Source organism: Molossus molossus, unplaced genomic scaffold (genome assembly GCF_014108415.1).
Source record: "Molossus molossus isolate mMolMol1 unplaced genomic scaffold, mMolMol1.p scaffold_m16_p_11, whole genome shotgun sequence".
Classification (NCBI taxonomy): Eukaryota; Metazoa; Chordata; class Mammalia; order Chiroptera; family Molossidae; genus Molossus; species Molossus molossus.
Genome location: NW_023425346.1, coordinates 74,544,344 through 74,559,851, shown reverse-complemented (window position 1 = coordinate 74,559,851; position 15,508 = coordinate 74,544,344). Strand labels below are relative to the sequence as shown.

Genomic DNA, 15,508 nt, shown 5'->3' with positions numbered 1-15,508 from the left:
CCAAGTCTGTCACAGAGAAGGCACTGGCCAGAGCCAGGCTGAAAAGGACAGACAGGAAGGGAGATGGGTGGGCTACTGAGGTGCCCATGTGGTGCAGGCCCAGGTGTGTGTCTCCTGCGCACTGATCTAGGTAACAATTGAAGCCATTCTCAACTCGACCCACTGCTATACTGACCGAACCCTGGCTTATGCTCTTCCTCATGTTCCTGACATTCACACCACCAGTTTGAATGTCAGTAAGAGAAACCGAGGAAAAGAAATGCCATGGGAAGAAAAGAAAAAATTCCACCTGTCTTCAATATCCTTTCCAAACCACGGCCCTGCCTCTAGAAATAAGCACGGACAAAAGAGCCGCGGGGACTGCCTGCGGAGCCCACCGCAATGTAAACAGGTTGGAGGTGATAAGGACAGTAAGGGAAATGAAGTTGTACTCGGGAAAGCGGGAATGGCATTTCAGCTGCTGCTCCTCACTGGGGAGGCTCTGATGAGTCAGTTCTCCAGCCTGGCACTGGGTGGTGAAGGGAGAGAACAGATGATCAAAACCAAAATGAAAGAAATGTAGGTAGGCAGACAGCTGGGCAGGAAAGGCTCCCCCCCCCCATTTTTATCTTTAGGGCAACCAGAATGTACTCTTTTAAGTAACCAATTTTAGTCTCACCAAGATGGTTTAATTTTGAGCCAAATGATTTGAAAATCAGAATTTTGGTCCTATTTTTGCCACTTCCATTAAAGTATTTTGATTACACTATTAAGCCATGAGAAGAGAATGCCTAACATTGGCTATGATCATTAGCAAACAGATATATAAAGTTATGCAGGGATTCCCTGAAACAATATGTGGGGAGGGGTACTTAACCGAGGAGTGTCTTTAGTATCAAGGCAGTATCTTCTTGTTTAGTTAAATCTAGTCAGAGCTATTAGTGGCCTTAATTCTTGAGGGAAAATCTATATCAATCAGTGCGGTTTGGATGTGGTTAAGCCACCAGCACTGACATCATGCTGGCCATGCCGACTCCGCCTGTCCTCAGAGTGCAGGAAAGGCAGAGGGAATGCACCAAGCACTTGCGCTGGTGAGTGCCAGGAACAGGAGGAGACACCCACTGGCCAACAGCAGTCAGAAGGGGGAGGCTCTGCGCCTGGGGCCCTGGACAGCTGGGACCAGGTGCTAAGAGCTTCTATCACCAGAAGCTGCCCCAGCCGATCGTGCAGGGAGAGTTCACAGGGGCTCTGAGAAGCACAACCACACAAGGAGATAACACAGAAGTGTCATTTTGAAAAACATGATAAATGACAGAATATCAGTGACGTAATGTTTCAAGAGTGAGAGAACTGTTCAAAATCGAGGGAGATACCATAAAAGCCTGCTAGACGTACGTTGGTCTTGCCACAGATAAATGATATCCCCTTAAACAGGAGAAATAACTACAGGAAAAAACTGATAGAATATGGTCAGACTATATAACAAGACTAGTCTTACTTTACTAGTAGGGCAACTACTAGGGCAGCATCATAATTTAGTTCTGGTCCCACATGAATAACATTATAAAAAGGTTTTTTTGACTGGTGTATAAAACAGTGCCTTAAGTAAACATGTATACAAAAAATAATGATCAATTCTACTCATATTAGTCATTCAATGTAATTATATATTTAAATTTCCTTACGGCTTTCCTGAGGATCTACCCACCCTCTCCCCTCCCTACCCTGATCCCTCTAATCAACCCCTATCCCTATGAGAGAGAAATGTCTCTAAAATTACAGCTGAGTTAATGTGGTGCAGAAAAGTGAACTTGCTAGAACACCCAGTTTCTGGTACCAATGTTCTGTGAACTGCAGGAGTGGCCCCTGACATAGAACCATCTATCTGAAACCCAGGAGTCAGGCAGCAGAAACATAAAAGTTCTCAAGGCATTCCTTTTATTTATTTATTTGATTTTTTTTTTTTTAGAGAGAGAAACATCAATTGGCTGCCCCCTGCTGGGGATCAAGTAACCCGAACACGTGCCCTGACCCGGAATCAAACTGGGACCTCTCAGTCCATAGGACAACATTCAATCCACTGAACCACACTGGCCAGGCATTATTTATTTATTTCGATCACATTACAAAGTACAGATTGTATAATAAAGATTCCACCATACATATTACTTTAGCCATATTCCATAAATCTTGATATGAGGTATTTTTCTTTTTTTTTTTTTTTTTTTTTTTTTTTTTTTTTTAATCCTCACCCGAGGATATTTTTCCAGTTTTTGTACAGATAGAGTGGGAGGGAGAGAGAGGAAGGGAGAGAGAGTGAGAAACATCGACGTGAAGGGACACATCGAGTGGCTGCCCCCCACACGGCCAACCAGGGCCGGGGAGAAACTGCAACCGAAGTACGTGCCCTTAGCGGGAACCGAACCCGGGTCTCTCCGGACCGCAGGCCGACGCTCTAACCGCTGAGCCAAACTGGCCAGGGCGGTATTTTTCTTTTTCTAAGAAATCTTATGATTTCTTTAATCCTTGAGTTATTATTCAGCCATAAGTTGCTTAATTTCTAAATATGTAGGAAATTCTTCAGATATCTGTCATTGATTTTGAAATTACATTGTGGTGAGAGGATATGCATTGTATAATTTCAATCCCTTTATATTTTTTGATACTTGTTTTATGGCCTGGAATATTGTCTGCCTTGGAGAATCTTCCATGTTCATTTGAATAGCACATATATTTTGCTGTTGCTGAGTAGAATATTATATAAATACCGATTAAGTCAAATTGGTCAATACTGTTGTTCAAGGCTTTTATGTCCTTACTAATTTTCTATTCTATTTGTCTATCATTGAGAGAGAAGTAGAAAATCACCATCTATAATTATGAAATTTTACAAGTACATCTCTTCCAGCAAAGTGCTACATTAACACTGTAGTATTCGGTAGGTCGTAAACTATTATCTTGTAATTAGTGATTTTTTTTTTTTAAATCCTCACCCGAGGACATTTTTTCCATTTTTTTGTTCAGGTAGAGGAGGAGAAGGAGAGTGGAAGAGAGAGAGAGAGAGAGATAGAGAAACATCGACGTGAAAGGGACACATCGAATGGCTGCCACTCGCACGACCAGCTAGGGCCTGGGACAAACTGCAACCGAGGTACATGCCCTTAGCGGGAACCGAACCTGGGTCTCTTGGGACCGCAGGCCGATGCTCTAACCGCTGAACCAAATCGGCCAGGGCAGTGATTTCATTTGTTAGTTAATGTAGCGGGCGTTTCTTTTTTAGCCACATGGAATAAATCTTATTTTTGCATTTCAGTCCTCAATTTATGTGAACCATATGGAACTGACCCTATGCCCAGGTCCAGGGTAGAGTATGTGACCTAGACCTAAGCCAATAAGCACAATCTGTTCTCCTGAAACTAGAGCTGGTTCAGAGAAGGGCATATAAGAAAGTTGGGTGAATTTCCGCCAGGTGCAGACAACTTGCTCAAACACTCTCTTACTGTGACTGACTAGACTCTGAGAATGTAGAGCTGGAGCCCCTGCCAGCCATCTTGTCACCAGCAGGAGCCTAAAAATGAAGACAGAGTTTGAAGACAGAGTACTGGTAACATTAGTAACTTCCTGGGTCAACATACACCAGACTTTTCCTACATATGTGAGCCAATAATTTCCCTTTTTGTCTTAGAGAGCATGGGCTGGACTTTACTACACTTGAATTGAAAAGCCTTCTATCTGTTCCATCAAATGGTAAATATCAGTCATGGATTCCAAATGGATTTGTTATAAAGGCCTGGCCAGTGTGGCTCAGTGGACTGAGCATCGTCCCATGGACTGAGAGGTCCCAGTTTGATTCCTGGTCAGGGCACATGCCTGGGTTGTAGGCTCGATCCCCAGTAGGGAGTGTGCAGGAGGCAGCCGATCAATGTCAATGTTTCTATCTCTTCCTTCCTCTCTCTCTAAAAAGTTTTCTAAAAAGATACACTGAAGCAATGTCATATAATTTTGGAGTAATGAGCTGTAATAGCAACCATCAAAACAAAATTGCATTCTTCCTAGAGATGGACCTTCTCGTTATGAACAAGGGCACTCACTATCCAAGCTTGTGAGGCAGAGCCCCAAGCAGTGATTAGGGTGTGGCACATGTAAGAGCCGAAACTCCAAACAAAAAAGAAAGAGTAAGCCTGACATTTTAGGCCTGATTTGGGCAAATCCATTCCCACAGACAACCAAACTCCATCTCTAATGCAACAGCCTGGAGGATATCCCCCAACAGGACAAGAAGCCCCTGGTTCCCATAACCTAAAAATGGATATATTATTTTCTTTTTAATTTTTACATCTGGATAACACTTTTAAAAAACACACCCAATGCCCGGCCAGTGTGGCTGAGAGGTTGCTGGTTTGATTCCTGGACAGGGCACACGCCCAAGTTTTAGGCTTAATCCCCAGTATGGGGTGTGCAAGTGGCAGCCAATCAATGTTTCTCTCTCACCTCTCCCTTCCTCTCTATCTAAAAATAAATAAATAAATAAATAAATAAAAACACACACATATATATATACATATAAAAAAACACACCCAAGTTCTATTTTTGCTCCTCCAATAATATAAAAATATAGAAAATAATAGTTGATGATGTTCTTCATTAAGTGTAACAATGCTGGACTATTTCCCTTTCCTTTTCTAGCTTTCTATTTTGCAACAAGAAGAATCTTAAGATATTTTAAGAAAAGTAAACTTAAAAAAAAACAAAACACACTACTGTTGTTTTGGTATTTATCAGAAAAATAATTTGCAGTGGTTTTTCCCAGATACCAGCATTACCATGGTAAAATATTTAAGAAATAAAACCAACATCTCCGTGTCTTCTTTTTACTTAAATATATCTTTCTTTGACTTATATTCCACTTCCTTTGTTGTATATCCATGTCTCTTTTCTTTCTGCCCTTTGGGCTCTTTGAAGGCAATGATATTTTTGTGTCATGTTCTATTAGATATGAATAATGAAAGCTGACTAATGATAATAAGTGTACCGAGATAATAGGAAACTTGACAATATAGACAATGACTGAGGTAAGATATTATGACATGCACATAATATTCAGGCACTGTTTGACAATCTTATTAAAGTCACAGTAGGCCTCACTCCTAAGTAAGACTGTCCTCTGAGAATATTGACATAATGGGTCAGAAGATGAAGTATGACAGTATACTTAGTCAATTAAACAAGGTTTTGAAAAATAGAGATATGAAATATTACATATGTATCTCTATTAATTTACAAAATAAGCAGGATAGAATTAAGGCTTAATCCTCAATTAAGTCTGGAAGGGGAGGATGGATTTATGACACAAGTGGCTATAAAGGTTGCCTTTAAAGTACCAACATGTCCCAAATGTAAGAAGAAAAACAATCCTTGAGGATTAGATTATTGGATGGACGCATAAAGTATTATGAGAACAGAAGAAGTGACTTTCTAAAATTATGTTCCTCCTATGGGTTTACATCCTTAACTTGTTATTGTGTTGAGAGACACATGCCAGGCTGGTTCTCTACTTTGGTTTAGATTTTAGAGATACCAAATTTTCTAAAACATTAAGCCAATAGGGTAGATACACATGCTGAAAAGAATGAATGCCACATGACATGTAGTTGTCTGCCAGAGGGTCTCACATTTAGGAGAATCAGGATAGGTTCTGATGAGAGAGAGAGCCAGAGTCCTTCTCTTTAAGTTTAAAAGTGGCAACCCTACGTTGTAATTTCAAAGGCTGACCTGAAATTTGGGGGTGGGGGGGATTGGTTTGTTTTGAACTACTTGGTTTTTAATTACATAAAAGAAATAATACACTTAATATGTTCCACTAACAACCTCCTAGTGAGGAAGACAAATTTGTAAACCTCTCTCCAAATTTAAACTACTCTCTAATATTTTGTTTATTTTTTAATTCCACAAAAGAAATAGGACACCCAATAAATTCCACTAACAGCTTTCAAGAAAGATAAACTTCTAAATCTCTCCAAATTTTAAAACAACAAAAGCAAAAATAGACATGCAGGCTCCATGTAATGATAAGTCTTCTGCACAGCAAAGAAATCAATCAGTAGGATTAAAAGGCAACCTATTGCTGGATCACAGGTAGCTTTATTTTGAATTTTTTTGTTTTTCATAATTGCTATACCAGTTTACATTTGCACCAACAGTATTCAAGGGTTCCCTTTTCTCCACATCCCCTTCGTCTTTCATCTTATAACAGCCATTCTAACAGGTGTGAGGTTGATTAGTAATGTTGAGCACCTTTTCATATACCCATTGGCCATTGTATAATCTTCTTTTGAAAAATGTCTATTCAGGTCCTTTGCCCATTTTAAAACTGGGTTATTTAGTTTTTGGGGGTTTTTTTTGGCTATTGAGATGTATTAGTTTCTTATATATTTTGGACATTAACCCCTTATCAGATATATGGCTTGCATATATTTTCTCCTATTCCATAGGTTCCCTTTTCACTCTGTTAATTGTTTCCTTTGCTGTGCAGAAGCTTTTTAGTTTGATGTAGTCCCATTTGTCTTTGCTTTTGTTGCCTGTGCTTTGGTGTCATCCAAAAACCCATTGCCCAGACCAATGTCAAAAAGTTTTCTTCCAGTAGTTTTTTGTTGTTGTTATTATTCCAGGGCTTATAGTAAGTCTTTAATCTGTTTATGAGTTGACTTTTGTATATGTTGTGAGATACGGGACCAATTTCATTCTTTTGCATGTGGATATCCAGTTTTCCCAATATCGTTTATTGAAGAGACTATTGTTTTCCCATTTATTATTCTTGACACCCTTGTTGAAGATCAGTTGACTGTAGATGTATGGGCTTTCTGTTCTGTTCCATTGGTCTGTATGTCTTTTTTTTTTTTTTTTTGGTATGTGCCCCTAGTGAGAACCAAACCCAGGACTCTCTGGTCCACAGGCCAACGCTCCAACCGTTGAGCCAAACCAGACAGGGCTGTATGTCTTTTTAAATACTGTTTTGATCATAATAGCTTTGTTATATATTTTGAAATTAGGAAGTGTGATGTCTCCAGCTTTGTTTTCTTGCTTAAGACAGATTTGGCTATTTTGAGGTCTTTTGTCATTCCATATGAATTTTAGGATTGTCGCTTCTATTTCTGTAAAGAATATCATTAGGATTTTGATAAAAATTGCATTGACTCTGTAGATCACTTTGGGTAGAATGACCATATTAGTAATAAATCATGGGTTTCTCTTGAGTTAAGTATAGTATTTTAAATTCTCTAGTCCCATACAGTGTTAGGAAGAAGAATAAGCAAGTATGTGCCAACCAACAAGAAACGTGTAACAGGTTTCTTTTTTTGGATTATTAATGGGAAGCAGTAACCTTTTCAATGACCTTAATGATCTAGATTTGCACTGGAGGTATCATAACCAGTTCCCCAGACAGATTATGAACTGCAAGAAGGATGAACAGGGCTGAGAGTGGTCCTCCTTGTGACCAGCAGGGGCAGAAGTAAAAAGCAGAGTAGTATGTGTTCATTATTTTTGGCTTCTACAGCATCTGATAAGTAGTCTGTCAGCTAGCAATAGAAACACAATACCTACAGAGACTTTACAGATGATCCTGTCTAATCTCTATTTTCTCTCCATCGGCCTTCTACAAATCTGACTGCCCAAGGCAGAAATAATCCCCACTGCACACTGATCTTTATTTTTATCTTTTCTTGTAAGTCACCCACATTAAGAACCAGGAATTGTGTGTGTGTACACACATTCATATACACATATACATGTATAATACGCCTATTTGAAGAAAAACATTATTCCTTTCAAATGTCAATTTTAGACCCTCCATGTTCATACACATAGGAGAAGCAATGACGAGTGACATTGTTGCTGAAGCTTAATAATGAGACATTCCAGGCTGCCTTTTCCATTGTGTCATATTGGGTTTAACTCATTTTATATTACTATTACTTCAAAATAATATTGAAATTTCTAAACACTTAAAATGTGAACACAAATACTCCCATCAAATATAAGATAACATGATGTTTAGGGGTTTATTTTATTTTAAAAAACTCACATGAGTTTGATTTTTAAAAAGCCCATCTGTAACAACACAGGTCTTAAGATCAGAAGAATCAACTTTTGTGTTGAAATTTCCACTGCCATGAAGTGGTTGCAAAATAACAGCTCCCACCATCATCACCAAGGTTCCCCACGCCATGCTGTGTGTTCATTTATTAGTCATTCAACAGATGCTTTCTGAGCACTGACAAGGCATTTTGCTAGATGGGAGATAGGTGAAGGAAGAATGGAGAGAGAAGAGAAGCTGGGGAGGTGGAAGGCTCGGTCCTTAAAAATGCCACATCACTGATGGTTAATATTTTTAGTTTTAAAAAATATTATTTCATATATACTTTATTTTGATTCTTTTAAAAATCAATATTAAAAATTTGTCTTTATATGGGTCTAAATATATTGTTTTCCATTATTAAAATTTTATTAACAAATCAAATGTTTCTCAATATAATTGAATCAGAGAACTTTAGAGCTGTAAGAGAACTTAATAGATCACAATTTAACCCCAAATTTCATGCTACATCTATTATTTTTATTGTTAATTTTTCTTATTGATTTTAGAGAGAGAGACAGACAGAAACATCGAGGAGAGAGAACATCGATTGGCCGCCTCCTGCATGCCCCCCACTGGGGATTTGGCCCACAACCTGGGCATGTGCCCTGATCGGGAATCGAACTAGTGACCTCTTGGTGCATGGGCTGACGCTCAACCACTGAGCCACACCAGCCAGGACCGAGGATATTTTTTCCACTGATTTCTAGAGAGAATGGAAGGGAGAGAGACACATCGACTGGTTGCCTCCTGCACAACCCCGACCGGAGATCAAACCTGGAATCAAACCCGCTACTCCTTGGTGTGCGGGGTGATGCTCTATCAACTGAACCATACCAGCCAGAGCCATACTACATCTATTTTTATTTGTTGGTTCTCTTTGTATTAATTTTCAAATGTGAACCAAATGAAGACCCATAGGGCTTGAATTTGTTTGTATCCTCAGAAAAAAAGAATACAGTGCTGGCCATTCCTACTCTTCAGTTTATCAACCCACACACCTGGTCAGGAATGATGGGTTCACTATTATTGCTTTATTCCAGTAGGTCTTGAATCAGTAATTTTACTAAAAATTACCAGGTTCATGTTAGAGTGTTTTAATTGCAATATCCATTCAAGATTCACTGCTTGTCCATTATCTTGGCAACATTAAATATATTAATATGTCACATTTTCCATTTATACGCAGCATACAAATATCTGAACCTAAAATCAAGCAGTCACCACCTCAAGACCACCTTTCAGATTTGTCTTTACAAGTACTCACTAAACTCACATTTTAAAGTATCTACTCATTAAAATTCTTAATGTTTTCTTTTTAATCATGTAATTTGCCTAACCAGCCAGGTTTCTGTTGTTGTTATATGCAACCTTGGTTTTATTTTATAGAGCTATCTGAATTAAACATACCAAATGAAACACTGAATAATGTGGAGGGAGTAAAAGAGATACAGGATTTCCCTGTATTCTGTGGTGCAGGAAAATGCAGCTGCTCTTATATAACTAATGCTGCCTGGGAGCTAAGAAAGAAGCAAGAGCTTTCTTGGGCCCCCACAACCATGCCAGGGTTCTCAACTGCATCATGACCTCTACAGCTGGGCAAGTAAAACAGTCTTGGTATGAATTCAGAAAAATTATCCATTTAGGGGTAATTTGCAATAACAAAAATAGTGATTACTATGTACCTACACATACCTGGAACTCAATTTTTCTGATGCAGAACCAGAGGTTGCGAGAGATGAAGCAATCTGCCAAGGTCATACAAGTAACATACAAGCTCCTGCGGGCAAGGGCTGGACTTAGTTATCATTCTACCCAGAGAGCCTCAGTTGTGGGGTGCCTATGTCTTACTTTTAATGTCACAGGTTTTTTGTTTAGTTTAAAGTCTGCTTCAGAAATTAGCTCTCTCTCTCTCGTGTTAGGATGGGGGCAGTTCTTAAAATGAGAGGTTGATCCAGGAGACAGTTAAAATTATTTTCTCTATAAGTTATGTTGACAACTAATAGGTTAATAATTTTTCTTAAAAAGTGGTACATTTATTTTTAAAATGATGACCCCCCAAAAGAGACAATAACCTTTCTTGTGATCAATTCTTTATCAAATCCTTATAAGTAACAATAGAAAAAAGAAAAGAAAAAAATGACTATGTTACATAACACAGTGTTCCTGTTTTGTTTCCTTCTCTTTCTTTAAAAAACAAACACCTGTCTAGAGTTAGGCCCAGTTGATTGGTTTGGATTTCACCTTGGTATAAGACCCTCTTGGCTTCACTCTCTGAAACAGGGTTGGCAGCTGTTCCACACTACAGAGTAACGTTGCATAACAAGGCAGTTCAAGAAGGAAACCACAGTGAAATGAGGCTTTGGTGAGTGGGCTCGTGGTTAAGCAGGATGTATTTTTACCAAAATAGAAAATTGTCAATGGCAAGACCACGTCAACTATGATGTAAATACTCAGGGGTTTTCCCACAATAAACCTCTGAAGTGTATACACACACACATCACAGCAGTGACCTTCCAAGTGAACATCTGTGGGAGAAAACTGCTTCGGCCACAGACTCTGAATTCTTTTGGAGGTGTTCTTGAAAGCCAAGTATGACTCCCCCCTACTTGTCTCTTTATAATGCTACCCAACAGAAACATTTTTAAAATAACAAAGAGTAATTTCAATAGAAAGAGTCAAGCTCTGAGATTTCTGACCTTATTAGCAACTCTAAAAAACATATGTAATGCAACTCACTAACACAAGCTCTTTCCTGAGCATGCTTTTTTAAACAGTATGCTCAAGCTGCTTTTAATTTTTCAGCTCTAGAGAAGGAAGCAGACCTCTACTTTTTAATGTGCTTTTTTTAAAGACAAATATCTTTAAAACAGTTTGGGTACCAAGCTAAGAGTGACAATTGGTCCCAGAGTCAGCACTTTCTGGCTGTACAAAATGTCCTCATTAAAGCCATGTGGTAAATTAAAATGGAGAAATTACTGGAAATACAACCAAAAAATAGAGAATGTATGCTTGTTTATGCAAATCCTTGAAAAGACCTACTCTTTGCCTTTAACCAATACTGATAGAAAGCATGTACGATGAACTTGACTTAGCACTGAAATGGCATCCTTAATAGGTCAATCTGTTCCTGCTGAACACACCAGAGGGTACATCTTTGGAGATATATTTTAAAATCTCAGCTATTTCTAAGTATGCTTAGTTTCTTGCTTACAAACTTTAGTGGCTATTTCTGTGACCTAACAAGCACATGAACTTTGTATTTGCAAAAGGATTTATTTGGGATCATTTTCGTGATAAAATTCCTGTAAGATCAAGTTGTATATCATGCAAGAAGAAAATGAGGCCTGGTAACCTGCATGTGCTGTTTAGGTTCGTTCATCACTAGAAGATGTGGTTGAGACTGGATACACATATGAAATGGTCTCAGTTTCATTTTAAATAAAAAATACCGGCTGAAAGGTGAAGCCTTAACATTAAAGAGGGAGAAGAAAATGCTATTTGGTTTGCCTTGAAATATAAGCAATCTTTACACAGCCCATACATTCTGGAATTTATCTTTTATACCAAAATGATCTGAATATCATAAAAATCTATTCCTCACTATGAACAAAAGAGAGCATACTGGGAGCCTTCTATTTAGCATTTGAGTAAAATAAATGCTGGTGTTAAAAATCAAGATGAATAGCAAATTTGGAATTAGATTTCCAACTACAGAGCCTGGGACATTCTATCTGTTCAATAAATGTTGAATAAATTAATAAACAAATGGAAGGACAGGGTTTCCAGCTTTATCATCTTTTGAAACTAGATATCCCCAACATCAAAACTAATGACATTTCCCCATAAACTAAAAATATCCACGTCTCAAGAACTTCATCATAAAGTTGCTTAACTCCTGGGAAGTTACTATAAAAATGCCAGTGCATTCATTCACCCATTAAGTGTAACTGGGTCTCATGCATGGCCTCACATTGTATGTTCTTTGAATTAGGTTGCAAAGGACTGAACTTCAAGGTCTGATATCATGTTATAAATACAGGCAAGAGCTACCCACACACACAAGGGGAAAGCAAATACTCAGAAACTGAAGAGAAGCTGCTCGTGTCAGCAGCCTCAACATTCCCATGGTAGTCAGTCTGCTTTCATCATGGCCAATTCATTAACGGAGGAGGAGAGACAGAAACTATGGGAAATGCAGACCATCTGCTCAATCTAGTTGCAATAGCACATGACTTTTACACCCAAAGCTTTTTACCAGAACAGAGATAAGCTCTAATCATCTCACAAATACCCGAAAAAAGATAGACATATTTGCATCACAAATAAATTAATGCCAAAAATCATGAAATTAGACCTTTCAAATATCAGCCAATACTTTTACCATTGAAATACCCAGATTAAACAGAATACTAAAATGAGCATTAGAGAAAGTGGGGTTGGATACTATTAGCTTTATTCTGCTTAAAAGCATGCTTAAAACATCTTCATTCCTTAAATAGCAAGAATATTTTAGTCCAGTCATCCTAGTTTTAAAAATACATCAGTAGATATTCTTTTAATAATTTGTATTTCAAGTAATGCACATTTCCTTTCTTATAAGAAAAGGTTAAAAAATATTCTTACCTTGAAATTGTGAACCTTTTCATATTTTGGAATTTGTTCATTTTCTTTCAGAGTTGCTCTTCTAACAAGTGATGTCAACTGCGAATAAGCAAAGAGTTTCAGAGGTTGCCAGATTGTCACAGACGACTTTTGAGAACCCAGTTTCATTCCCAAGGCTGCTATCAATAAATCTTGCTGACGGCCCTCTTGTTTTGATTTGCGAGCTGCAGCTCTATTAGTTTTCCTACCTGACCAAGACTCTTTGGATGGCATTTTTGTAATTCTCAGGAAAGAAATAAAACCTATAATGATCTGTGCCTGTCGATGAACTCTGTTCAGCTAACAAATGAGCATTCTGCCAGCCAGCACAGAACCCTAACCTACAGAGAGCTGCAGAGAAACATCACAGAGGGGAGGAGGATGATGAAGCACTTCTTAAAAAGAGGTCGACTAACCAGAAAAATTCTTCTTTCTTCTTTTTTTTTTTAAAGAGCTCTATATTTAAGCTTCTGAAAACTTGCCTCTGAACAGAAAGAGTCGATGCTAACATACAAAACATTCAGCATCTCTATCCCTTTTAAAAGCCATCCAATTTTGACAATGATACATTTCTAAAAGCTTTCTTCTCTGAATATATTAACGTCCATTCTGAACGAAAGATGCCTACATACTGCCTGCAATCAGCTTCTAGCAACAGATACCCTGTGCAGCCCCTAGCCGAGAGTGGGGGAGGGGAGGGATTTGACAGGAAGGCTGGATTAGACTGGTCACCGTAAGAAAGGAGATAACCAATGAAAATCAAGCAACAGTATTTAAGTATTGTATTCCTCAACTCACTTTGTCTCTGTTTCTCCCTCCTCTCACGTAAGATTTTCTTGCTGGCTCAAGGAAAAAAAAATCCACAGTGGGAAGACAATGAGCAATGACTGAGTCATGCATCATTACAAAATGGAATATATAGTTGCAAAGCAAAGGAAAATTAACATGCAGCACCGAGTTTTAAAAAGAATGCACTACTGTCAGTTAAATTATGAAAGGCTGATCTAGACCCTTCTTTGTGCATATGGAATGAGGTCAGTTAACTAAAACCAAGTTTTAATAAAGATGAGCAAAAGCTGGTAAGTATTTTGATGAAAGAGAAAAGGAGTTTAACTAGGTACCATACTATTTTCATGTAAAACAAGGAGCATGCATATAATATTGCTGACACTGAGGTGGTCAGTTTTGTCTCCCTTCTATGAGTTGTTTTTTTGTTGGGCTATACATAAATAGATCTAACTATATTTTAATCCTTAGTCTCTACATTCATTATTATTTTTTTTATCCTCACGCAAGGACACTTTTTGATATTTTGTTCAGATAGAGTGGGAGGGAGTGGGGAGGGAGGGAGGGAGAGAGAGAGAGAGAGAGAGAGAAACATCGACGGGAAAGGGATACATTGAGTGGTTGCCACCCACACGATCCAACCAGTGTCGGGGACAAACTGCAACTGAGGTACGTGCCCTTAGCGAGAACCAAACCCGGGTGTCTCCAGACCGCAGGCCAACACTCTAACCGCTGACAAACCAGCCAGGGCTCAAAATTCACTATTCAAAGAGCTTGAGGCCAGGTCACAACGGGAGCCAGTTGGGAATAATTCCTCATGTAGTGTTATAATTCCAGATGTAGTGTTACTGTCCTTATAGGAAGGACCCTCGGATGTTTGCTAATGTAGAAAGGGGGGTGTTGGTGTGCTCATGGATTGGAAGAATTAATATTGTTAAAATGTTCATACTACCCAAAGCAATCTATATATTCAGTGCAATCCCTATTAAAATACCAATGACATTTTTCACAGAACTAGAACAAATAATACTAAAATTTATATGGAACCACAATAGACCCTGAATAGCCAAAGCAATCTTGTGAAAGAGGAACAAAATTGAGGTACCATGCTCCCTGGTTTCAATCTATACTTCAAAGATATAGTAATCAAAACAGTATGATACCAGCACAAAAACACACAGGTCAATGAAACAACAGAGAGCCTAGAAATACTCTCATGCTTATATGGTCAATTAATCTATTACAAAGGAGGCAAGAATATACAATGGGGAAAAGACAGTCTCTTCAATAAATGATGCTGGGAAAGCTGAACAGATACATGCAAAAAAAGAAACTAGATCACTTCCATACACCATATATAAAAATAAACTCAAAATGGATTAAAGATTTAAATATAAGACCTGAGATCATAAAACTCCTGTTTAAAAACAACAACAACAACAACAACAAAAACATAGGCAGTAAACTCTCTGACATAGGTCTTAGTGATATATTTTTAATGTCTCCTCGGGCAAAGGCAACAAAAGCAAAAGTAAATGACACTATATCCAACTAAAAAGCTCTTACACAGTAAAAGAAACCATCAACAAGATGAAAAATCAACCTACTGAATGGGAGAAGATATCTGTGAATGATATCTCTGATAAGGGGTTACTATCCAAAATATATTTTAAAATCCATATAATGCAACATCAAAAAACCAAACCAATTAAAAAATGGGCTGAGGACCTGAATAGACATTTTTCCAAAGACAGATGGCCAACAGATACATGAAAAGATGCTCAATATCACTAATCAACAGGAAAATGCACATCAAAACCACAATGAAATATCACCTCACACATGTCAGAATGACCATTATCAAAAGACAACAAATAAGTATTGGCAAGAATGTGGAGAAAAGGGAACCCTGTGCACTGTTGGTGGGATTGTAAACTAGTGCAACCACTACGGAAAACAGTATGG

General features: G+C 38.2%; 1 protein-coding gene across 1 annotated transcript in view; it reads right to left on the bottom strand.

Annotated features, from left to right (window-relative positions):
• Positions 1–13,411, bottom strand: part of CHN1 (chimerin 1) — a 47,116-nt gene extending 33,705 nt beyond the window's left edge. Inside the window, exon 1 of the mRNA XM_036254707.1 lies at positions 12,740–13,411. Coding sequence (XP_036110600.1) covers positions 12,740–12,991 — 252 coding nt within the window. The 5' untranslated portion in view covers positions 12,992–13,411. The remainder of the gene's footprint in view (positions 1–12,739) is intronic.
• Between the last annotated feature and the right edge of the window lie 2,097 nt (positions 13,412–15,508).